The 24,488-nt window shown below is 41.0% G+C and overlaps 1 protein-coding gene and 1 long non-coding RNA gene across 14 annotated transcripts in view; both read left to right on the top strand.

Annotated features, from left to right (window-relative positions):
- Positions 1-24,488, top strand: part of specc1 (sperm antigen with calponin homology and coiled-coil domains 1) — a 95,400-nt gene that overhangs the window by 50,444 nt on the left and 20,468 nt on the right. For all 13 annotated transcript variants that reach the window (XM_017459653.3, XM_017459654.3, XM_017459656.3 and 10 more), the window contains 9 exons: positions 2,751-4,291; positions 8,554-8,761; positions 9,343-9,416; positions 11,409-11,584; positions 15,521-15,687; positions 16,258-16,358; positions 16,459-16,531; positions 18,116-18,242; positions 20,459-20,561. In XM_017459653.3, coding sequence (XP_017315142.1) covers positions 2,751-4,291; positions 8,554-8,761; positions 9,343-9,416; positions 11,409-11,584; positions 15,521-15,687; positions 16,258-16,358; positions 16,459-16,531; positions 18,116-18,242; positions 20,459-20,561 — 2,570 coding nt within the window. The remainder of the gene's footprint in view (positions 1-2,750; positions 4,292-8,553; positions 8,762-9,342; positions 9,417-11,408; positions 11,585-15,520; positions 15,688-16,257; positions 16,359-16,458; positions 16,532-18,115; positions 18,243-20,458; positions 20,562-24,488) is intronic.
- Positions 11,591-15,161, top strand: LOC108259888 (uncharacterized). The gene is made up of 2 exons (XR_001811021.2): positions 11,591-13,258; positions 13,859-15,161. It is a non-coding gene; the product is annotated as an uncharacterized LOC108259888 (long non-coding RNA).

Raw genomic sequence — 24,488 nt, 5'->3', positions numbered from 1 at the left:
ACGCGTGCAAGGGTAAATATCACTTTTTAAAATATTTATATAATAAGTATTGGAACTTCAGGCAAGACAACTGATCTGCAGACTGTGGCTAAAAATAACTGGTATTGCTTATGATATGATACAATGGATTACGGAAGTGTTGGCTCAGACCACTCGGCTCCCGGGACCATTTATGTCATATGAAATGTGCAGAGTGAATACTAAATAGCCAAATGTTTCCCCTGAGATGAAAAGAAAGGCTTTGTGTAATAAATTACCATGACAGAGAGAGAGAGAGAGACAGAGAGAGAGAGAGAGAGGGTTATTTGTGTAAATGTACTTTAATTTATTTCCTTTCTGTTTGTGTTTTCATACAATTTGTCTCATCATGAGAGCGACCCATTCTTTCTCTGCTAATTGACCAGTGGGTTGGCACTTTTTGCCCTGAAGCACAGCGTTTTCTTTGTAAGCCCCACACACTGTTGTAGAACATTCTCTGCACTGCACGAGCTTTGTCATCAATTGTAACAAGAGTCCGGTGTTTGTGTTTGCTGATAGTTCGAAAACCACCAACAAAAACCTTCCACTATACAAGTGCACACATGGGGTTTGTGTTACCCGAGCTACTTGTCTGGACACATGGGCAGTGTGACTTTCTGGTGTCACTCGGCCCGTCGTGTCTGCTGAGGACTGAACGAATAACCTCTAACACTTAATACTTTGAAATTAAACCAGTGACCATGACAAGTTAATCTCTTTCAGTTGGTGGCTAACTAAAAAAAAAATAATCTGCCACTGCTACAAAAAATATTTCACCCATTTACCATGAACAGAAAATGTCAAATACAGTTCACTGACACTGACTTGTATTAAAATTCTTGACCACAGCTGAAAATTCAGCAATATAGGCTCCCAGGTGGCGCTCTATGTTCAGTAGATCGAAAGCTCAAATCCCACCGACGCCACACACTTTCACATTGCCGGACAAGATAGCATTACTCAATCCCCACCTCAATCAGAGTGATTGGGAGGACATGTAGGTGGAAGAGAATAGTTTCTTCCAAGTATGTTCAGATGCCCTGTAACTTGACATGAGTGCTGGCTTTATGTGTCTCAGAGAAAATACATGCTTGCCTTCAAACTACCTGGTCGGTAGCTGTCATATATATATATATATATATATATATATATATATATATATATATATATATATATATATATATATATATATATATATATATATATATATTATAGCAGCTGAGATGCATGTATTTCACCTACTATATAGGCAATATATATAATTTTATATATATACAGTATCTCACAGAAGTGAGTACACCCCTCACATTTTTGTAAATATTTGATTATATCTTTTCATGTGACAACACTGAAGAAATGACACTTTGCTACAATGTAAAGTAGTGAGTGTACAGCTTGTGTGACAGTGTAAATTTGCTGTCCCCTCAAAATAATTCAACACACAGAAATTAATGTCTAAACCGCTGGCAGCAAAAGTGAGTACACCCCTAAGTGAAAATGTCCAAATTGGGCCCAAAGTGTCAATATTTTGTGTGGCCACCATTATTCTCCAGCACTGCCTTAACCCTCTTGGGCATGGAGTTGACCAGAGCTTCACAGGTTGTCACTGGAGTCCTCTTCCACTCCTCCAGGAGGACATCACGGAGCTGGTGGATGTTAGAGACCTTGTGCTCCTTCACCGTCCGTTTGAGGATGCCCCACAGATGCTCAATAGGGTTTAGGTCTATAACATGTAAAATAGGAACATGAAAGGAATATTCTAAAAGTGACTCATGTAAACACCTTAATCAGAATATTGTCTTTTTCAGAATAAGGTCAATAATTAGAATACTGCTGTCCATGTAAACGTAGTCAGTCAGTACATTCACATGGACAACAATAATCCAATATTAACCCGATTAAGACGATACTCTGATTAAGAAACTAGCATGTAAACAGCAATTTTTGTCATACTCTAAGTAAACGCAAATCGAATTAAGACATGTGGAGTACTCCTGTTTTAGTGCCATTATTGACGTGTATTACAGACACGTACACACCTTAATCACACTATTAACGTCGTGCGGGAGTTTTCACCGCACTTTCCGCACACACGGCAGTGCAGAACCGTTTGACGGCAAACAAGACAGCACGGCTGCCTCCCAAACCGCGAACTTACCTGCTATAGGCCTGTAGTAGACGAAGGCCTGTAGTAGCTCGGCTACTATATAGACGGTAAGTACGCGGTTTGGGACGCAGCCCAGGGCTTCAAGCAATCGTCTATTTGCACGTATAGCATGACAAATAATTAACTGCACTTGAAGCGTTCATAAAAATTTTAAATAAAATAACCCGAAACTGTAAACGGGCCCATAACGAAGACGAACTGTATGTCGATACGTGAAATTCTGGAGGGAACGTCGGACGGCGTGGCGCAGTGACGTAATGACGTGTGCCGTTAATCGCTCTATGATCTATAACATGTAAAACAGGAACATGAAAGGAATATTCTAAAAGTTACTCATGTAAACACTTTAATCAGAATATTGTCTTTTTCAGAATAAGGTCAATAATTAGATTTCTGCTGTCCATGTAAACGGAGTCATTGACAGGGACGACCTAGCTAGTTCGTGGGACCTGGCAAAAATGCAATTTGGGAGAACTGTGGGGTATAAATCAGAAACAAAAATTAGCAGCATGCATTCATCAATGATCATGTCATAAAGCATAAATCTTACTTTGTTTCCCTTTAGGATTCCAATCAACCAAAAAGTCAGGAATACCTGCTCCACGGGATATCCCCCAGACCATTTCCAGAGACCGCACTCCACTAAGAGATCAGCTAAGGACCCCTTCTACCAAAAAGATGATCCCCAGCGCTAGCACCTCCAGCCTGTCTGCACTAGCAAAACATTCCCGCAGTTCTGTCAAGTCAAAGGTGGAAGCCGAGAGTGCAGACAGAGCCCTCCTCGAGTGTCAGGTTAAAGAACTGCTAGCCGAGGCCAAGGCCAAAGAATTTGAGATAAGCAAGTTACGGATGGAGCTGCAAAGGTGCAGAGGGAAAGGCTCTCCACAGGAGGCTGGCACACCAGATGGAACGTCAGAGCGGGAACAAACCGAGGCAAATTCCACAGATACACAAACATTAATTGAGGAGATGAAGGCGAAGAACAGGTGCTTTCAGAAAGAGTTGTCTGCTTTGCAGCAAGAGAATCAGACTCTAAAAGAAAAGCTTATCTTGTTGGAGAACTCTCCAGTCTCCTGTGATAATACCATCACACGTTCTACATCACTAACCAGTCCAAACAAACCCTCTGTTAATGGGGTTGTACCAGAGATTAGCAACACCAAAATGGCAGCAGGTGGACCACTTAATGGTAGTCCAGTTAAAACCTCTATATCATCTGGTAGCGACATAACCAAAGGGTCTCCGTCACCGGACTCCTCTGAGTTTGAGAAGATCCCATCACGCTCAGATTCAGTCAGTAGCAGCATCAAGGGCATTGCACCAAGCCCCAAGGAACAAGATCTATCACTGCAGTGTCTCACAGAGCGCATTCAAAAAATGGAGGAGAGCCACCACAGCACAGCAGAGGAGCTTCAGGCCACTCTGCAAGAGCTAGCTGACCAGCAGCAGGTCGTGCAGGAGCTCACAGCAGAGAACGAGCGCCTGTCTGAAGAGAAGAGTCTTTTGCAGACCTCCCTGCAACAGCAGAGGGAGCGTGTGGAGCTCTTGGCACAGAAGAATGAGACTTTGCTCCAGAGACTCAGAGAGCAAGTCCAAAGTCAGGAAGTGGAGGCCTCCCGCGCATCCAGGGCTGCAGAGCTGGAACAGCGTCTGGCTGAGCAGGTGGAAAGCTCACGCTTTGAGAGAGAGAAACTGGTGGACATTCAGCAGCAGCTCACAGGGAGTCTAAGAGCTTTGGAAAAAGAGCATCAGGAGGCCCAGGCGGCCGTGAGAGGCTTAAAAGATGAGCTGGAGATCCTCCAGGAGCAGCTAGAACGGGAGAAGGAGGTTGGAGCAGAGGCAACAAGGCTAGCAAGGGAACAACATCAAGCTCTGGAGGCCTCGAGGGTGGAGAATGAGTGCCTGAAGGCCCAGGTGGAGACAGAGAGGCAGAAAGTGTTGGAGCTGAATGCAGTCCAAAGTGCTAGCAACAGCACAGAGCTGCAGGCCTTACTGAAAGCCGCACACACAGACAGAGACAAACTGGAGCTCAACTGCACCGAGCTGAAACAGGAGCTGCTGCAGGCTCACAAGGACATTGAGCATATTCAGGGTTTGCTCAGTAAGGTATGTGTCTCAGCTGTCATCTTTAACTATCTCTGCATCATAGACTCAGTGCTTTAGGACATGTATTATTACTGTCCTTCAGTCCCAGAAACCATGGCGTGTAGGATGTCATGGTCTGTCAAGCACTGCTGCTCTGCCCATTAGGCTCCTTGACTTGTCCCCTTCTCGTCACTTTATTCTCAGGATGTTCTCTTCCCAATGTCTGATTTAGCATCTCAGGTACGGAAATAACAAAAGTTTGGTGGGCAAATATATTTGAGCAAAAACAACAAGCACGTCAGTTTGGTTTTACTTCATAGCATTTTTAGCGTAACAATAATGAACAAGCCAGAGGTGACAGATGTGTTCAGGGTTGTTGCAGTGTTGCCCAGCTGTTATCAGAGTGACATACACTGAACAAGCGTGAGAATACATTCCACACAGAGCATCTTATCAACGGCCTAACTGTGGTATAACGATGTTAGTTGGACAAGAACAACAGTAAGGGTATGGTGTACAGCCTGCACGTTTGTTTGCTAAACTTAAGTGGTAATCGGGTACAAAACCTATTTTTTTTCTTCTTCTTCTTTCTTCAGTATTTCAAAATATGCCCAATAATAATAACAGCAGTAGTTGATAGACACTGATTTCCCATCGCAAAAGATTTCTCAATGTGGAAAGGGGTTATGAGTTCAAGGTTCTTTAGTTACCTTGTAATTTTTGTGATTTAGTTTCCCCTGAAAACAGAAACAATTCAAGGCAAACATACTATAGTTTATACAATGCTACAAAAACAAATAGTCTAATAAATTAAATATTGGTACTTGGGGTTTAGTATTCTGCTCAGTGTTTTTTGGAGTTCAGCCTTGGTTTTGGCCTTGAGGTTTCATTTTGGTGCATCACACGCCCATGTTAGTCCATGTGAGCGGAGGTCTGATGGAAATTGTTAGCTTTTGCACATACATACTCTGCACACGCGCACACACACACACACACACACACACACACTCTCACGAGCATTACTACATAAACACCTATACTGTTAATCTTTTGTATCGCATGAGGCTGTATAAGAATATTTTGATGGTTTTCCACCTTCCGGATCGGTCAGATGTCTTGTTTTATTCTCTTCTGTAATGAGACGAGGCAACGGTCGTTCCGAAACGTAAGTGCAGTTCACATTCTTCTGTGTTTGGAAATGGAATACAAGAACATTACAGAAGGTCTTCCATAAATGCACTGAAATAAAATATCCTCTGTTATTACCTCTTTGGCAGTTGCATTGTTGTTCTGGTTCTATGATTTGAAGTCCACATCGTCCATGAGAATGAAAAGATATACATGCGCGACAGTTTTGAGTCCTGAGCCTCGTTAACACATAATAACTGTCTCTCCTTTACTTCAGTGTGTCCTCTGACTAAACTGCTGCCAGGGAGCCAAACCCTTGGCTTATTCCTCGTTCTCCTGTGGAGGCCATCAGCTTTCTATAACAAGAGCAATCCAATCCGTTTAGGCTTAAAATTCTACTGTTCGGAAGGGTAAGGCCGTGGGGATTCAGGAGTTATGATCTCATGGCTGGAGGATGGATTTATTTGCTTCTCCAACTGTGATGTTACTAATTTCCTGGCTCATGCCATAACCCAGAGAACAGGGTGGTTCATCTGGTTTCATTAAACTGAGTAGTTATGGCTGCGCATTAGTACATTATAGCCCTAGTGTTGATCTAGCATTTTGCTTCTGATGTTAAGTTAGGAGAGGCAAAGGCACAGATGTTTCCTCTTCACGTGAAGGCTGTTTTTATTTTTTAACGTTTATCCCGAACCGTGTTAATTGGGTGGGTACGATTTCAACTCTGTTGAATAGCTAACTGGATACATAGTGAGATTTGTATAACTTTATATACAGGAAAGCAGAACAGCTCATCGCCAAATGTTAAGCAAAGGCTAGATGTAATTTTGTTAATGGTGCAAACGTGCTATATCAGGAGACAGTGCGAGCCATGTCTGCTTGACTAACTTGATTTTCTATCAGTGAATATTTGCACATCCTCCACCTGTATTAATGCACTTAACTGGTTGTCTAGCTTGTCATACTTCTATTATGTTAGCTACCGCTTAACGTAGATCATTAGGTTTACACTCAATCAAAAGATGGGTCTTGGCAAGAACATTGGAACCTCTGGACTTTCGTATTTGTTCACGCCTGAAAAGAAATTGATTATCGATAACGAAGGTGCAGAGAATAGTGTGGTTCTCCGGTTCTCACAGGTTCTCCGGTTTCCTCCCACCTCCCAAAAACTTGCCAAGTAGCTGGACTGGTGACTGTAAAATTTCTCAAATGTAAATGAGTGTAAACATGACGGACCCAGCACCCAGTCTTCGCAGGATAGACTCCAGGTCCAGCGCCATCCAGACCAGACGAGCAGCTACAGAAAGTGAATGAGAGGCTGGCTGTCATATTTCTACCACCACCCTGTCTTCAAACAACTTATTCTCAGATACTTGTGGAGAGGCACGGAGAGATCGGAAGGGGGGCGCAAATTGTTTTCAAGAGAAAAAAACACAGACAGGGCATTATTTGTGTACTCTGCGTATTTTATTACTTTTCAAATAGAATGTACATAAATGAAAAACCCCGCGTTCCCTCTCCCTCTGTATTTACTTTTTGTTGGGGAGAGGCGGAGCTTAGCCTGCCTTTTATCTATCTGTCTCTGCAGACCAGTGTTGCCAACTCAGCCACTTTTCAGACCCCTTTAGCAACTTTTTTTTTTTGCAAAAAAGCACCTAGCGACAAATCTAGCGACTTTTTGGACAAACCTTAGCAACTTTCCAAATGTCTCCAGTACTGTCCTGGAAGCGCGAGGTCTTACTTTCCCGCTGCACTCTCACCTCTCTCCGCGTCTGCTCAGTTCAGTGAGGGGCCGAGAGACGGAGATTTAACAACGTCCTGGATAACGAGACGCGCCCTTCCGCCCAATTTACATCATTCATATGCGAATGTTTTTAGAACGCTGGACGAATGTAATGCAACATGTTTTACATGTAAAATAGTCCGCGTTATTACAGCCTGGTTCTCTTGTTCAAAAGTAGTTATAGTGTTCAGAAACATTTTTAATAACTCATGGTCCATACCTGTCCATTATATAGTTTTATAAAAGTCATTAAAGTTATTTTTAAAAATCATAAAAGTTATGAAAAGTAATTAAAAAAGTACAAAAGCAACAAAAATCATATCTATCTATCAAAACAGAATATAGATTAGGTTTTATATAGATAGATAGATAGATGGATATATATAGATGTATATGATATGGGAGGCTTGTTGGCTTTAGTTACAAAAGGTTGAGAACCTGTGGTCTAATTCAGCAGGAGATGGAAAGCCGTGGTACTATGAACAAGTGAAAATATTGACACTGACAGTGTCAATATGAACTCATGGATGCACTGTGTGGTTTGCCTAGGGTTCATTACCTGTGAGTGTACACTTTCCTCTCCATGACTGAACAACAAGGCCTGTTAGTATTCAGCCACCTCAAACACACTGTAACATCAGTTATGCATCAGTACACCCCTCATTGGTTTATAACCCTATTCAGATTTGGAATTTGAATTAAGAATTGAAATGACAAACTTTTCGAGTTTTAACAGACTGCAATAATCACTAACTTACTAAACTACTATTAAAAGCTATTCATTGGAAATAGGTACAGACTACAGAATTAGGTGTGTGTGTGAGGAAGAGAGAGAGAGAGTGTGTGGCTGGGCGGGTGGATGTGGTTCCGTGCTCCACCCGAGAGCTCGTGTGCGTAAGTATGCCCATTTGTGCTGACCTAATGAAAAAGTATTCCCATGCGAGATACATAGTGGTGCCTCCTGGGTGAAACAGCGAAGGAGGAGAACAATAGAGAGGAGAAAAAGGCGTGGAGTTCAAATGTCCCACACATGGTGGATGGCCAACAGTTGAAACTTTACCACTGTGAGCTTCTTTCTCTTTATGGCCTCACTGCATTATGGTCATCCAGAGACAGAACGACATGATGGCTTGATATTTATTTACCTCTTTACCAGGATGATATGTGGGACTAGTGTATCTGGTTTGCTATAGGAGTATAGTACATAACTGTGAATGTGTAGTATATACTTACGAGCTTTTTAATAATTGTAGTAGAGTTTAAGGCTGAGGTCACAGGCCAGAAAGAAAAAAAAACCTGAGTGGTACCAATGTAAAATTTCTCTCCTGCTGCCCTCCTCTTAATTCTGTTGAATCGTGTTATGTGCACACAGGCTGAGGCAGACCAACAGAAACATCAAGAGAGGTTGGAGTCGCAGGAGCATGATCACAACGCCAGCATGCTTGCTCTGGAGGAGAAGAGCAGAGATGGCGAGAACCAGATCAAGGACCTTCAGGAGACGATTTTTGAGCTGGAGGACCAGGTGGAGCAGCAGCGGGCAGTTCAGTTACACACCAACCAAATCATCCTGGACCTAGAGAGTACGAAGACCACCTCTCTTTCTTTGTCTTTCGCTCTGGGCTTCTTTTTGCACATATCTCTCTGACTGCTGTGAAACCATGAAAATATGAGAGCCTTCTTCCTGCCCTCTTTCTGTCGCAGACTAGAGGCTGCAATAAGCATAGCTTGCTCTCGGTCATGTTTAACACACTGTAACAGCTGAAATAAATTGCCTCAGTGCGGTCGTAGCTCAGAGGTGCACACGCTGGATGCTGCAGTCTGGACAGACTGATACACTGAGCCGAAAACCTCACTGTTATTTTCCTTACTAGCCATTTCTGCTCAATCATTTGCATGCCAAGCTTTAATGAAATCACTCTTTCTTTAAGCAGTTTAATATATACTGTACGCTAAAGCTGTTTATCTTTCTTGTCAGCTCAGACTTTTAAACAAATAGCACCCGTGTTACTCACCATGCAACTTTTTGCAGCCTCTAGCACAGTGTATCTCAAAACTGCCCAATCATCTTCCTGCCATTATTTCACATAAAAGCATTATTTTGCGCTTGGACCGTCGAACACAACGTTCTGATCTGCAGTTCTATTTGGTCTCCATTTCTCAGGTCAAATCAAGCGTCTGGAGGAGCACAAGACTGAGCAGGACAAGCAGCTGAAAGCCATGAGCAAACAGATGAAGGTAGGTTTTCTCAGAAAGTAGGATTTTTCAGCAGATTTATACTATAGGCCTTATCGGGGTGATGAATGTGTACCTTGAATGTGTTTGTACCAGTGTCATACGTTTCGACTGCATTCACTTGAAACATTCCATTACATAGATTACATTCGCAGCATCCCGAGTACCTCCAGTCTTAATCTTGGACGTCTGTCATTATATTCCCATCTGGTTCTATCATTAATCTTGCCAGCATGAGCATGGCTAAAGCTCAGCTAAATTTAATTATTAATTGAAGTAATGACAACCCCAATTCCAAAAAAAAGTTTGGTCGCTGGGCAAAATGTAAATAAAAACAGAATGCAATGATTTACAAGTCTCAAAAACCCATGTTATTCACAGTAGAACATAGAAAACATCAAATGTTTAAACTGAGTAAATCTACCATTTTAAGTGGAAAATGAGGTCATTTTGAATTCGATGGTCGCAACAGGTCTCAAAAAAGTTGGGACAGGGGCAACAAAAGGCTGGAAAAGTAAGTGGTACTAAAAAGAAACATTTTGTAACTAATTAGGTAACAGGCAACAGGTCAGGGTTAGGTCATGATTGGGTATAAAAAGCTGCCCAATCTATAGGCACTAATGCACCCTCATACCATCAGAGTTGCAGACTTTTGAACTGAACGCTGATAAAAAGCCGGATGGTCCCTCTCCTCTTTAGTCCTTTAGTTTAGAGGACACAGTGTCCATGGTTTCCAAAAAGAATTTCAAATTTCCATTCGTATAACCACAGAACAGTTTTACACTTTTAGTCGGTCCGTTTTAAAAGAGCTTTGGCCCAGAGAAGACGGCGGTGATTCTGGATCATGTTCACATATGGCTTCTTTGCATGATAGAGCTTTAACCAGCATTTGAGGATGGCACGGCGAACTGTGTTCACAGACAATGAGGTCTGGAGGTGTTTCTGAGCCCATGCAGTGATTTCCATTACAGAATCATGCCTGTTTTTAACACAGTGCCGTCTGAGGGCCTGAAGATCACAGGCATGCAGTATTGATTTCTACAGATTCTTTCAGACTCTAAATCTTTTGATGATATTATGTACTGAAGATGATGAGATATTCATAGTCTTTGCGATTTTACATTGAGGAACATTATTCTGAAATTGTTCCACAAATTGTAGATGCAGTTTTTCACAGATTGGTGAACCTCTGCCCATCTTTACTTCTGAGAGACTCCGCCTCTCTAAGATACTCTTTTTATACCCAATCATCTTACTGACCTGTTCCCAATTAACCTCCAGCTGTTTCTTTTTCGTAACACTTACTTTTCCAGCCTTTTGTTTCCCTGTCCCAACTTTTTTGAGACGTGTTACGGCCATCGAATTCAAAATGACCTCATTATCCACTTAAAATGGTAGATTTCCTCAGTTGAAACAGTTGATATGTTTTCTATGTTCTGTTGTGAATTTTTCTATGTTCTATTGTGAATAACATACGGGTTTGTGAGATTTGCGAATCATTTTTTTATTTACATTCTATTGTTTTTATTTACATTCCACAAAGCGTCCCAACTTTTTTATTGGAATCGGGGTTGTACATCTAACCTGGAATGATAAAGATTTAAATCTACAATGAACCGTTGCTGATGTAGGACTGCACTCACAGGGGTGGACGAACGATAAATCCATTAGCTAGCCCGCTAGTCAAGTGAACGCTCTAATTCAACCCTGCCCAGACGTTCAGACTCGTCGCCTCATATTGCTTGGAATTTTGAAAAAGAAGTCGTCAGTCTACGGTATTCAGTGCCAGCTTTGTCAGGTGTCACTTTTGATAAATAATTCAATTGCATGTAAAACTGCAGTGTCATTCCTCATCAGTCAAACTGACGCATAAATCACATAAGCATGTGCAGCCAATTCTACTTTCCAGAGTGTCCGTGTGATCCAGCAGGTCTTATTGTGTTGCTGTGTGTGTGTGTGTGTGTGTGTGTGTGTGTGTGTGTGTGTGTGTTTTAGGACGAGACACAGGAATGGCGGCGTTTCCAGGCTGACCTGCAGACGGCTGTGGTCGTGGCGAATGACATTAAGGTGGAGGCTCAGCAGGAGGTGCGGACGCTGCGGCGACGCTTGCAGGAGGAACAGGAGCGCAGTGCCAGGCTGGCTACAGAACTCGAGCACATACAGGGGGCCAGGTACAGTAAAACTCCCAAATAGCTGCTCTTCTCAACTCAGACAATAGCACTGCCTTATTTACTGTGTGTGTCTTCTGAATCAGGAGCTCTGAATATGTTTGGGTTCAGACGTATGGTCTGTCTTCTGGTCAAGTCCATTTTACATGATTATTATTATTATTATTTATTAATGAATTAATTAATACCAACCAGTTGTTTATTATATAGAAGTTCTCAAATCATCCATTATAACATTTTAGTGCCTAGATCATCCTCATCCTTAGGTCAAATTCAGTTATGGGATTTTAAAGCTCACATGTCCATTGACTTCAATTAAACTCACAGGAAACGACCCGACCATAAAAACCCTCCGCCGCTTTTATATCATCTGCTCTTTTTTGAATGAATTTATTTTTTTAATGAGTACCTGCAGCAAAACCCTGCGCTGTCGTCTCTCGCAGCTGTTTTATGGAGGCGCGATATGAAAACCGCTCTATAAAAAAATCCCCGGTCACTTAGTTCAAACTCGTTTAAAAAATGGATTTAGAATTTTAAGATTTAAAGAGTTCGTTTTTAGCGTCGCTTTACATGCAAAAGAAATCACAAGATATCGTACTATTGTCTGTCATACTGTTCGTTTGAAGGGTGTCTACCCATAGTATATTTCTTTGTAGCTAATATTTACATTTACTCAGAGCCTTTTGTACACTAATAACCAGGCTCACACGTCCAGAAAGTCTCGAAAACTAGGAAGCTTGGTATCGGGTCAGACTACAAGTAAGTTAGGACAGAGAATCTTCATTATTTGAATGTGGCTTTTTTTATTTTTATTTTTTTGCTTTTAACAGTATTTGAGTTTTATGCATTCAATCCTGCAATTTTCACGAGAAGGTATAAAGCATATATCCAGTAGCGTGTTGAATAATCCATAGAAATATGCAACCCATTAACACTGCTTGTCACATGTACACATCTAATCTGCGCTTTTGGAGTTCAGAGATTGCTGACATTAGTATAAACGTATGCGCAGGCAGCTTCAGGGCCTGGATTAAACTAGGTGATGAACGAGACTAGGCTGAGTTTCAGCCTGTGTAGACAAGTCACAGTATTATGCGAGTGGTCCTGTAGTATGTGTCCTACTCCCCGCTGTGTGTCCTCTCCTATCCTGTTGGATGTTTTCTCTGTGTCTCCTGCATGAGTCTGCCGAACAGTAGCGTTTTCATTTCATTCACAGTTTATTTCACCTTAACAAGCCACTCCACTCTGATTTCCTGTTGCATTTCCTGTAGGTCTCATAACGAACGGGTGCAGTCGAGTACGTTTTATGGAATACTGATCCGAGATTTGATTACATTACACATGTGACCCTTTTTTTTCAGGTTTGTTTACCAGATAAGTATGGCAGATCAGTATTCGATAAACACATCCTGGCTTTTAGGCTTGTACTGCAGTTAAGCAGAAACAACAGATCATATCTGCTAAATCAATGCTCAAAAACCTGCAGTGACGATACGTTTTTGTAAGTCTCTGGGTTGCCAGATCATTAAAGATCTGCACATACCTGTATTTCACCCTCCGCACTGCACCCAAACGGACTAGCCGATGTACCTCGCTATCCCCTCTTCCTCAGACGCTCCCTGAGGTCGCTCTCTAAAGGATTTTCCTCAGACATGGCCACCTTTATATAACACCCAGGTGAGTGGACTGCTAGTGACAGCCAAGCTCTCGTACTAAATGAGTAGTGAATGGATGGATCTACCAGAGTGGAAGAATTAATGACTGTATTTATTTAAGAGCTTGTGTGCTGATCTTCTTCTTATTATTATTACTGTCCTGCCTCTGGCCCTAATGTCTGAATGATTGTTCTTTCTGTCCTTTATTTGAATGTGCCTTTGATTTTTATTTTCTCTTTGCTTTGCTTTGCTTTGCTTTGTTTTGTTTTGTTTGGTGTGCTTCTTATTTCCTCTCTTCACCGATTGGTATTTGGCGCCACCAGCAGTTTGTGGCAGTTACTGCACTCTTTACGAACATTTTCTAGAAAGCTTGACCTTAAATATGGAACTCTGCCTGTGTAGTTTTCAGAATTCGTTTAGGTTAAACACAGTGCTTATGTGCATTTCAGACATGCATGATAATGGAATGAGCAGCTGACGATCTGGTGATGCGGCCTTTCATAATAATGGCATAAGGTGTTAATTTATAGTGTTTTTTTTTTTGTTTGTTTTTTGTTGTTTTTTTAATAAGACGTCAGATCCCAGTTCATTTTGGACATCGTTTTCTCCTTTTGTGTTTCAGAATCACTGCTGGATCGGCGTTCGAGAGCACCAAGACGGCAGTGGAGGGATGATAAAGAACACAGTATTATACTCAGATGACCAAATGACAGTATTTATATATACTGTATATATAATGTGTGACTGTGTGTGTATCAGTATTGCTGTGTAAATAAACATTAGCATGAATCTTTAACCACAAAAATACTTCAATTATACAAAATGCATTACTTTTATTTGCATAAAACACTCAAAGAAGTATTTATTTGCAGAAAGCAGAGCTGGATTTTTAAAGACTTTTTAAACTGTACGCACCAAATGAATGAATTCGTATCCTTCTGATGTTTGATAATTTGGCTTTGGTCTGAGCTAAAATATGAATAAATCAAGTATTGAACAAAGTTATAATGTATCTGTTATACTCGTGCTTTTTTTTTTTTTTTTTTAAACAGATAATATAATATATGGCCTTGGAAGGAATTGCATTGCAACTAAACTGCCAACTTCTCTGTGTGTGATGTATTTCTCAGTTACAATAACCTGATGGTTTGCTTTAATTCTAATGCAATATACCGTGATTTTTAAGACTGAGTCAGTGTAACTGTTACAGTCCAGCTTGATTTGCCTTGTGGTTTCACACACTGTACCGTTGTGCTTTCTCTGAGTGTTTACATCAGCAACCATGCGCCTTATACATCTGATTGTTTTTTTGTCTGACAGTACAGTTTCAGGTCTAAGATCTATGATGTAAAGTATTTTATGTTTCTTTGCAAAGCCACCACTAGATGGCGCAATGAGATTTCATTTAAAAGGATATTTCACGGTGAGGTTTGTTTTTCCTTTCAGTAAAAAAAAAAAAAAGGAAAAAAGAAAAGACTCCTAATTGTTTTTAAGATAGTATGACAGTATGATGTCTTCTCATCAACTTGGAAACACTGAAGTCATTCACAGATCCTCAGTGGAATACTTCACTGCCATTTCGAATACCTCAGGTTTCAATAAGCCATGTACTGCATGCTCGAAAGCATATAATATTCTCTCTCGAATTTTCGAACATTATGGCACTTACTGCTATGAGACTTTCAGGATATGACCGAACCACAACTATGATTGTACAACCATTCAGAGAAAGCATTTAAAAATTCCTGATTGTGCAAAGTTTTAATTTATTTGCATTTTAAACCAGTGTTACTGTGACTTGTTCACTAATGACAAAAATACTGTTTACTTGGATCATTTAAGGTTATTGATGTATGATGGTTCACCTTTTTATCTTGACTGTTAATAAATTTGGCGTTAATAAACCATTTTGTTATGGTTCTATACATGTCTGTGTTGTTGTTGTTTTTGTTGTTTTTTTGGGAGCACTTCCTCTGGGATTTGGCTTTCACGTTCCCATGTTTCACCACATCCATTTACGGGAAGCCATATGTGATTGTAATGGCTTGGGGCCAGTTAAGAAAGTTGGTGTTTGTGAAGTGTGAAGATGTTTGTCATTACTATATAAGCGCGAAATGTTAGAACTCATGCTAACTGATCAAGCCCGAGCGTAGCCGCTTGGGAATAATACTCGAATGTCGAATAAATCTTGTCGTAGTTCAGTAGTTGAATTTAAGCAGCAACATTCCTTCCACCATCCAAAATCTTCTACTTTGCATCGCATCTGTATTTGTGTGATTGGCAGGTCACGGACGGAGGAAGGGAGTCTCTCGGACTCGGACGGCGGTCCTCAGTGGTGTGGAATCGCTATGACCCAGAATGCGCCTGGTAGTGAGAGTGAAAGCAGCACGCCTTCAGAGCCAGGGGCAACTGTCAAATCCCTCATCAAGTCCTTTGACACAGCTGTCAAGAGTGAGGACTCGCATTTTCTCAGTTTCTCTTCCCTTTTACTCGTCTAATCTAATCTTTTTCATCTGTCTAATTTGCGAATATTTGGACATCATCTATGTTATTAACACTGTCCTGATCAGCAGGGTGGAGCTGCTCGGGTTCCTTCTCAAAACATCTGTATCATCTGGAACTCTGTCCATCACTCAGAGACGACTGATTACTGACTCCAGCTCATTTGTTTTTCAACATGAGGGGAAATGAGAACTGTTGTGGTTAAGTTTGAAAAGATAAGCGCGTAAGATTAGAGAGTTTATACAATCCTCTTGTTACAGTAAGACAAAGAGTCTCGTTATTGATGGCTGTAACAATTCATCTTAAAGGCATGTACTCCTGGCACTTTTACAATGGGCTCATGAAACATGGTCCAAGTGGCTGTCTGGCCGCGTTTATCCGGTCGTGAATCAGTGCTGCTGTTCAGGACAGAGGCTCCACAGGACTTTAGAATTATTGGTATTATAGGAGTATCCCTACACGAACCTGGATTTCAGTCTCGCTGGACATTTTATCAAACCAATTTTTTACTCCTTTTAGATGGACCTGCCAGTACAGTGCAGATGCCTACGTCTCCCAGAAGCCCCCTGAGTGGAATTCCAGTCCGCACTGCTCCTGCAGCTGCTGTCTCGCCCATACAGGTGCTATAAACCCGACAATACATACGTGTGTGGGTTTTTTGTTGTTGTTGTTGTTTTTTAATACAAATTACTGAACAAAAACTCATTTGCTTGATAACAGAGGCCTTCAGGTATCAAGCCTCTGTCAAAAACCCTGGAAAGAAGAATCAACCTTGTGGATTCCTCTCACTCAGGTACTGATAAAGTTTTCATACCACAGCACTGTTGGTGTATAAAAAAGCAACATCTGATTGGCCAGCCACTGGGTTGGTCCGCTACTCTCAGTGCCCAAGCCCGAATAAAATGGGAGGGTTGTGTCGGGAAGGGTAACAACATTGTTTCTATGGTAACAGCCCCAACAGGGACTTCACTGATGAATGTTCCACATAATCTACTTCCAATAATAAACAGATTCAAACATGTCATTTAAGCAGGGATAATGTTTATCCGATTGATGTGATGATTTTTGTCTGTAAGGAGAAGTTTGTTAATGAGAGGACTCTCAAGTGTCATCCATTTATAACAGTTTTCCACCACAGGAGAGTCCTCAAGAAAGTTGAGTGTGCTCCTTTCTATGTTCACAATAGAACACAGAAAACGTATAAAATGTTTAAACTGAGTAAATATACCATTTTAAGGGGGGGGGGGGGGGGTGATTTTGGAAAATTTTCAAAAAGCATCAAAAGGCTGGAAAAGTAAATGTTGCTAAAAAAGAAACAGCTGGAGGAACATTTTGTAACTAGTTAGGTTAATAAGCAACAGGTCAGTAAGATGATTGGGTATAAAAAGAGTATCTTAGAGAGGCAGAGTCTCTCAGAAGTAAAGATGGGATGGAATCTGGATGGAAACAGATGTTGCTCTAAAACCTGTATATACCTTTCAGCATTGATGGTGCCTTTCCAGATGTGCAAGCTGCCCAATCCATAGGCACTAATGCACCTCCATACCATCAGAGACGCAGGCTTTTGAACCGAGCGCTGATTTTTTTTTTAAAAAAAAGCTAAAAACCTCTTTAAACATCTTTAAAAACCTCTTTAATTTCGAGGATTCCTTGCATCCTGTTTTTATTTACATTTTACACATCGTCCCAACTTTTTTTGGAATCGGGGTTGTATATACCTTCTATAAAGTAAGTGATAACTTGTTTCACAATAGCTCCACAACATTAAATGGTAACTCTAAATGAACGAAAAAGAAAGTAAGATGTTGCAATCATTGACAAATGAACAATTGTAAACTGTTGGGAAGTTACTGCGGTATAAGAGGAATAAAACACAGTTGTGACGTACTGTTATTGAAAAATAATTCAGCAGTATATCTCCGCATCACACTAGCCCATCACTGATTATTTCCCTATATTATTCCTTACGTAATGCTCAGCTTAATTCGGCAGTGTAAAATGTTTCAGTTGTATATATGAGAATTTGGTTTGAATCAAACCTTTGGGGTTTTTAGTACAGCAATGAACACAGTTGTTTCATGTCAGAGAAGTCTAGTGTGAGACATGACTCATTCTCAGCTGGTCTTCCTCATGTTGTCTCTGATAGGGCTTTTATAGAAATGCTGAGAGTGTACCATCTAGCTAAGCTGAATGTACCACAGTACTGTGAAAAGATCCCGGCTGCGTAAATCGGAGGGTAACTTGAACAAATATGACTAACTATGGGAGGTTTGACACATCATTAGTCAACCTCCATTTTTGTCTTGCTTGGGTTTTTGTTGTTGTTGTTGTTGTTCTGCATCTGTAACTCCTGTCAGCTTCTCCGTCTCGTTTTCAGTTGATGAGTTGAAGCCTTCGTCTCTGATGAGAAAGAGTCCGTCCCTCGAGTCAGTCATCAAGACTCCAGCTGCGCTAAGCAGCAGAACGTCCCCGTTCACTTACAGCCGGGCCAACAGTAAGCTCAAGTAAGCATCTACACACACACAATTTAAAACACACCAAAACTGCCACGTGTAAACCCTTTTACATACCACATAGCTGCTAAATTAGCTTCATATTGCACTTTGATGTGCATTTGATCATTTTTGAGTCTCCTCCTATTGTCCACTAGAGGCACTAAAGGATCAGTTCATGGTTAGAATGGTTTTGGAGCGTTCTCTTCCAGTGATCAATGACAATATCATCTGTAACGGTAACATTACAGCAGGATCCGCACATTCAGAGCCCACTATCAAGGTGTTTTTGTGAATTCCAGTCACCTGTGTTTACCAGAGACGCTCGTTTCAACACTGTACTTCCATTGAGTTCCATGATAAAATGTTTTAAAATATGCAACGGTGTAATGGCGGTTCGGAGCTACAACAAGCAGGCCGTAGATCCACACGAGGGAGCGTCGTAAAAAAAAAATAATAAAATGGAGGAAAAAAAGATAAGTATTTTTATCTTGTATTTGAACACTGGAGCAATACACTGCAAAGCCGTGAGATTAATGATTTCATGCAAAATAACTCTTTAGACTGTATATGTGCGGTGGCACTCACACTCACAGCCATGACAGGAAAATTACATCTTCATGCACTATGTATTTGTTAATAATAATAATAATAATAAATAACTTTATTTTATAAAGCGCCTTTAAAAGCAGCTTCTCAAAGCGCTGTACACAAAATAAGCACTACACAGAAAAAAATAACAATTATAAAAATAATACAAATAACATTAACAATAATAATAATAATAATAATAAAAGTAGACATTAGCAATCAATTGAGCGTTCCTGAGTTCAGGAGGAAGTGAGGTCCAAAGGGAAGGAGCAGAGACAGAAACAGCCTCATCACCCATAGATTTTAAGCGTCCTTGTGGAACAGTTAACATATTAGACTGTGAGCCCAGTCTGCGATTTGGGGTGTAAGGGGTTAATGAAGCAGATAAATAATGAGGAGACAAGCTGTGTAATGCTTTGTATATCAGCATCATCATTTTAAAATGATGCAAGTACTCCAGAACACGAGTAATATGACTGCATGTCCTGGTCCCAGTCAAGATTATTTATTATTATTATTATTATTATTATTATTATTATTATTATTATTATTCATAGTTGCCCGGCAAACAAGTAGACCCGGTAGACTAGCATTCACCTCAACCAGATAAAGAAAAACAAATTGTCATTGACTTTCGCTAAGCATAGATTTCCTGCCAGCATGAACACACAATCACACAAAAATAAAGAGTCGAATAAACCTATAATGTTCCACAGGAAGAGAACCCGCCATAGCTCGTACCCAAATGATGGCTGATGATATGCTGACTTTTTTTTTTTTTTGTCAAGGGGACAAACATATGACGCTGTCATGTTAGAAACTTTCTAATGTAAGAAAAAGGATAAGGACTATAGCCGAGTCATTCCCTACTTAACATTTGAAAATGTTCAAATGTAATTAATCGCATGTACAGTACCCTTCAGTAAAGAGACATTCGGCTGGAAGAGGAACATTCTTTTAAAGCCAAGTAAATAACCTGCAGAGTTTACCCGGAGTAAAAATGATAACACTGCGTTTGTGATTGAATACGGAATGAAATATATCGCATGAAATATCTGGTGTGAAGCAAAGCGTGCGCAAAACTGTCGTTCACGTACAGCGTATTTCAATTCTGCCCAATTTCCCAAGCGGATTCGTCTTCACGAGTACAAGCCGAGAAACTTTTTTGATGATTCATGACGTCCGTTAGCTTATTCGTGAACTCAGTCTGTAACTGTTAGGGACTGTGGTGTCAAGACTTCTAAGAGCAACGACCCTGGTGTCTTCCACACGTCCCACAGGATCACACGTGCTTATTAGCTTTCCTCCAGTCACGCACTAAAACTCACGTCTTTACGCTCACGTCAATGAAAGGGAGGGAGCAGTTGGCACAGAGACCACACGTACTGCACACTTGAACACACAGGCTCTAGCTCTACTCTATCATATATATATATATATATATATATATATATATATATATATATATATATATATATATATGATAAACACTTAAACTATCCATACACACACACAGAGAGGGTCATATGTTCATAAATTAATTTTCATAAATTCAGATAAGCTTCCTTTAAACAAACATACACAGATGCAGTGTGAATGACAAGTGTGTGTGTGTGTGTGTGTGTCCCTGGTGTCAGTGTGGAAAGAACAGACCCTCTGGCCGCTCTAGCGCGGGAGTATGGGGGATCTAAGAGGAATGCTCTACTGAAGTGGTGCCAGAAGAAAACAGAAGGCTATCCGGTAAGGAGCACAGGCTATAACCTCCTTCCCTCACATCACCCTCTCTCTCTCTCTCTCTCTCTCTCACTCTCTCTCTCCTTCAGTTATTTTGTTCCTTCAGTTATTTTCACACAGGAACTGCTCACAGTCACATTTATGCTTTTAGTGCTACCAAATAATTTATTTACGATCACTTTGCCCTAAGTGCAAGTCAAAACTAATCTGTGTGAAATTAGATCTTGATGAGGATCATCAGATCCTCCCTGTGCTTCAGAACAAAGCCATTAACAAAATCCTGGAAAGTGTGTGAAATCATTAGCAGCGTCCATACGTTTCAGAGCAGAGCCGTGTACATTCGTGAAGATTTGGCAGCTGTGCTGTGTTTCCGCACTTCCCGATGCGTGCGGATTTGTTCCCATGACTCCTCGTGTGCTAACAGCCTCTATAAGGCCAAAGGAGATTAGAGCCGAGCCTCTAACCTCTTCACGTGCGAGGTAGCATCGATACATCAGTGGTTAAGACATTGGACTGGTGATCGGAAGGTTGGAGGTCAAATCCCAGCGCTAACAAGTGTCCACTGCTGGGCCCTTGAGCAAGGTCCTTAACCCTCACCTGCTCAGGTGTATAAATGTAAGTCATGCCTTTCATTAAGGGCATCTGCCAAATGCCATAAATGTGAGCTAAAAGCGCTTACGATTACATTCGTATTATGGTTTCATCCGTCCTGCTCCGCCTTTTCCATCATGGTCATATTAGAGGATACAGTAAACAGACGTTTAGTTTGATGGCTAAAAATAACTGCTATTCTTTGTGAGAAAAAGAAGAAAAGACGAGGCATCCAGATACAAAGGCAGACTGCCCAGAGAAATGTCTAGTCATCGTTTGCTCGCTCTGGAGATTCTATTCTTTCATAATGTCCAGTCACCGCATTTAGTGGATTTACCAGATCACTTGCCTAACATCTGCTGACTGGTATACGCTTCATCATGCCTTTATTAATGCTTTGTGAGGTATTCCTGTTCGATTCAGAAGCATGGTACTTACAGTAGTGTGGAAATTTCTTTTATTTCCTGTCCTCTTACTGTATCCTTTTACCTAGTCCTACCTATAAAGGGGTAATTGTGAGACCTGGTAGTGCTGGAATGCAGTAAGAAGATTAAGGTAATAGTTGGGTTTTGTTGTTTTCTTTCCACCGTCAGCCATAATTACAGTTATTATTTGCTTGTGCATTTTTTCCGTGTGCCCGCGTAAGAGTCAAGTTCTTTCTCAGCTCCTCAAAGCCGGTATCATGAAATCCGGTGTTGCTTACACTAAGAACAGTGTGAAATACTACAGTAAAGCACAAGCTGGATGGAGGAAATATGTGTTAGTGAGTGTGTAGGTGCGAGAGGTCCGTCTGAATTTGAAAAACACTTCACTCTTTTTTTTTTTTTGCAAGTGTGAAAAAAAACGCTGTTGTCATTGTTATGGTTTTTTTCTACATCTGGGTTTTATTTTCCGTTGCACTTGTCTGTTTTTTTTTTTTTTTTTGTGGTAGCTGGTGGGGGTTTCACACAGCCTCACTACAACCTGGGGAGAAAAAAGCAAATGCAAAAAAAAAAACAAAAACAAGTGCGCACCAGATTACATTAACCTTTAACTTTAATAAAGACCATCTGTTACAGTCTGTCACGTGCTCAAGTCCATTTACAGCTATATCGCTTCACGTGCCTAATTCGAGCATAAGTCTCAAATTAATGTCAAAAGCCACAGAGATAATAAAGCAGAGATCAGGAATCTGGAGAACGGTCATGGCCTCGGGCCAGCTTCTCCTTCCACACTTGCTCGCTTCACCCTGAACCTGAAGGAAAAGGTCAGAGCATTCGTCCAGGACTCTGTCATAAGGGTCATTAGCTGTAAGAATATTCCCTCTCACACTGGTCCCTAATAGCAGTCCAGGGACTGGAACAGCTGCTAATTGCCATCTAACATGCAGAGATTGACAGCACAGCGCCGCTCTGCACTTCGACGATCAACAGTTTCTAAACAAGCGTGTGTGCGCATAGACAAAACAGTCTTATTCAAATCACGTCCCTTTCCTCCTGCTGTCAGGGTGGGGAGGAGTCAGACAGAGAGATGTGCACATAACTATATCAAAATGAAGTATTTAATAAAAGCAGGTGGACTGAGAAAGATAAACAGCCAGATAAAAACATTACCCCTAGTTGTGAACGTGTGTGTGTGCGTGTCTGGGCACATTGCCCCGTGTTGGAATGGCATCCCATCCAGAGTGTATTCCCGCCTCACACCCAGCGTTCCCGAGGCTTCGGCACCGACGCACGCCCCTGACCAGTCTAAAGTATTTCCCGAAAGTGAGAGAATCATTTCGAGTACCCAGCATTTCCTGGGATGATCTGCGTCAGCAGGATCGATCAGCAAACAGAAGAAATATTTGGTGTTTTAATAACCAATATGGATTTTTAGATAGACTCGAGGCTGAAAGCCGCCGAATTTCTGATAACGGATTGTAATGAATAGACTTTGAGCAAATTAGAATAACGTGAATAGTGCAGACTAAAAAAACCATTGCTTTAGCACAAATATTTAACTTGAAAGCATTTGTTAATATAAGCAGGTTATTATTGAAATACTCCTGTCCTATTTTTCACAGATGCATCCAAGGCAACTAAAAAAGTTAGCAAATTTCTATCCAGAGTAAAACGGTTCAATCTAGAACCAGTCGGGGTTCTCTGAGAGAAGTTTCCAAGCAGAACGCCTTTAGGAAGCTGAGCACGCTTATACCAGAGCGCTGTTAATATTCATGCACTCGCTCTAATACGTTATTGTTTCTCTCGTAACAGCTTACATGGGAAATTGTAAACTGGACATGCCGCATAATCTAACTCTAATAATAATGAGATTAAAAGAAAAATGTCTTACGGTTTCTCTGTAACATGGCAAGCTGCGTTGTTGTTTTTTTTGTTGTTTTTGTTTGTTTTTTTGTCTTATTAACTTACAAAAAAGTAGCTGGTGAGGGAATGACTGTTTATAGCTGCTGTAACATAAGTAATAAACACAAACTCCTTAATAAATCGAAAGATTTTCAAAAGAAACCCCTCTTTAGTAAGAGTGTAGACTTTCCATGACAGGACGGATTATTTTTGCATGAACAGAACGCGTGCCCGCGTGCCCGCGTCTGAAATTAGGCACCGTTGTCTTATCATCCGTTAGTTTCGTATCCTGTGCTCCCGCTTGAATTAAACGATCGACTTTGTACAAACCGTATAATAAATCATTCCACATTTAAACCCACGAATGTAAAGCACGACCGTACGACTCAGCAGACGTGACCTCTCGTCCTTCGGAATGAGCTCGTCGGCAAGCGTTCCCCGTCTTCCTCTCGGCATATCGTTGATATTAAAGCCACTTATTAGGTTCGATTATGTAAAAGATGGCAGTTAGCAACACACACAACTCTACTAATGTTGCACTTGGCACAGAAGAGGTATCATGAAGCTTTATTGTAGTCATCTGACTTGCTTGGAGATGTTGCTCTGGGAAAAAAAGAGAGAGAGAGAGAGAGAGAGCAAACGACTCTCGCCATTGTTTTTAGTCAGCTCATCAAATCAAAGAATAGTTAAAAGGAAGAGACGTCCCTGCCATAAGGATAACGAGCCATTTTGCTCTGTGGATTTTTAATGTGATCACATCAGTAAAGCGCAGTGAAAAATTCAGCACGAAGCTGCAGTGGAACACCGTATTAGATGTCCGTCTGTCTGCCTGCAGGAGTGTTTTGTAACCTGTCACGATCCCCGAGCAAAACACTGAATCATCAAGATTTAAACTGCTTCTGTGTGGTCGTGTTCACTTCCTGTCAAAAGACTCGTGTGTTATTTTAATGAACCGTGTTTTCTTTTGTCGTTTGTAGTTTGATGCCAAACATCACGTCAGGATGACTGCTAACCTGTT

This window comes from Ictalurus punctatus, chromosome 28, assembly GCF_001660625.3.
Source record: "Ictalurus punctatus breed USDA103 chromosome 28, Coco_2.0, whole genome shotgun sequence".
Classification (NCBI taxonomy): domain Eukaryota; kingdom Metazoa; phylum Chordata; class Actinopteri; order Siluriformes; family Ictaluridae; genus Ictalurus; species Ictalurus punctatus.
The sequence above is the reverse complement of the archived record's forward strand: the minus strand, read 5'-3'. Positions and strand labels throughout refer to the sequence as shown.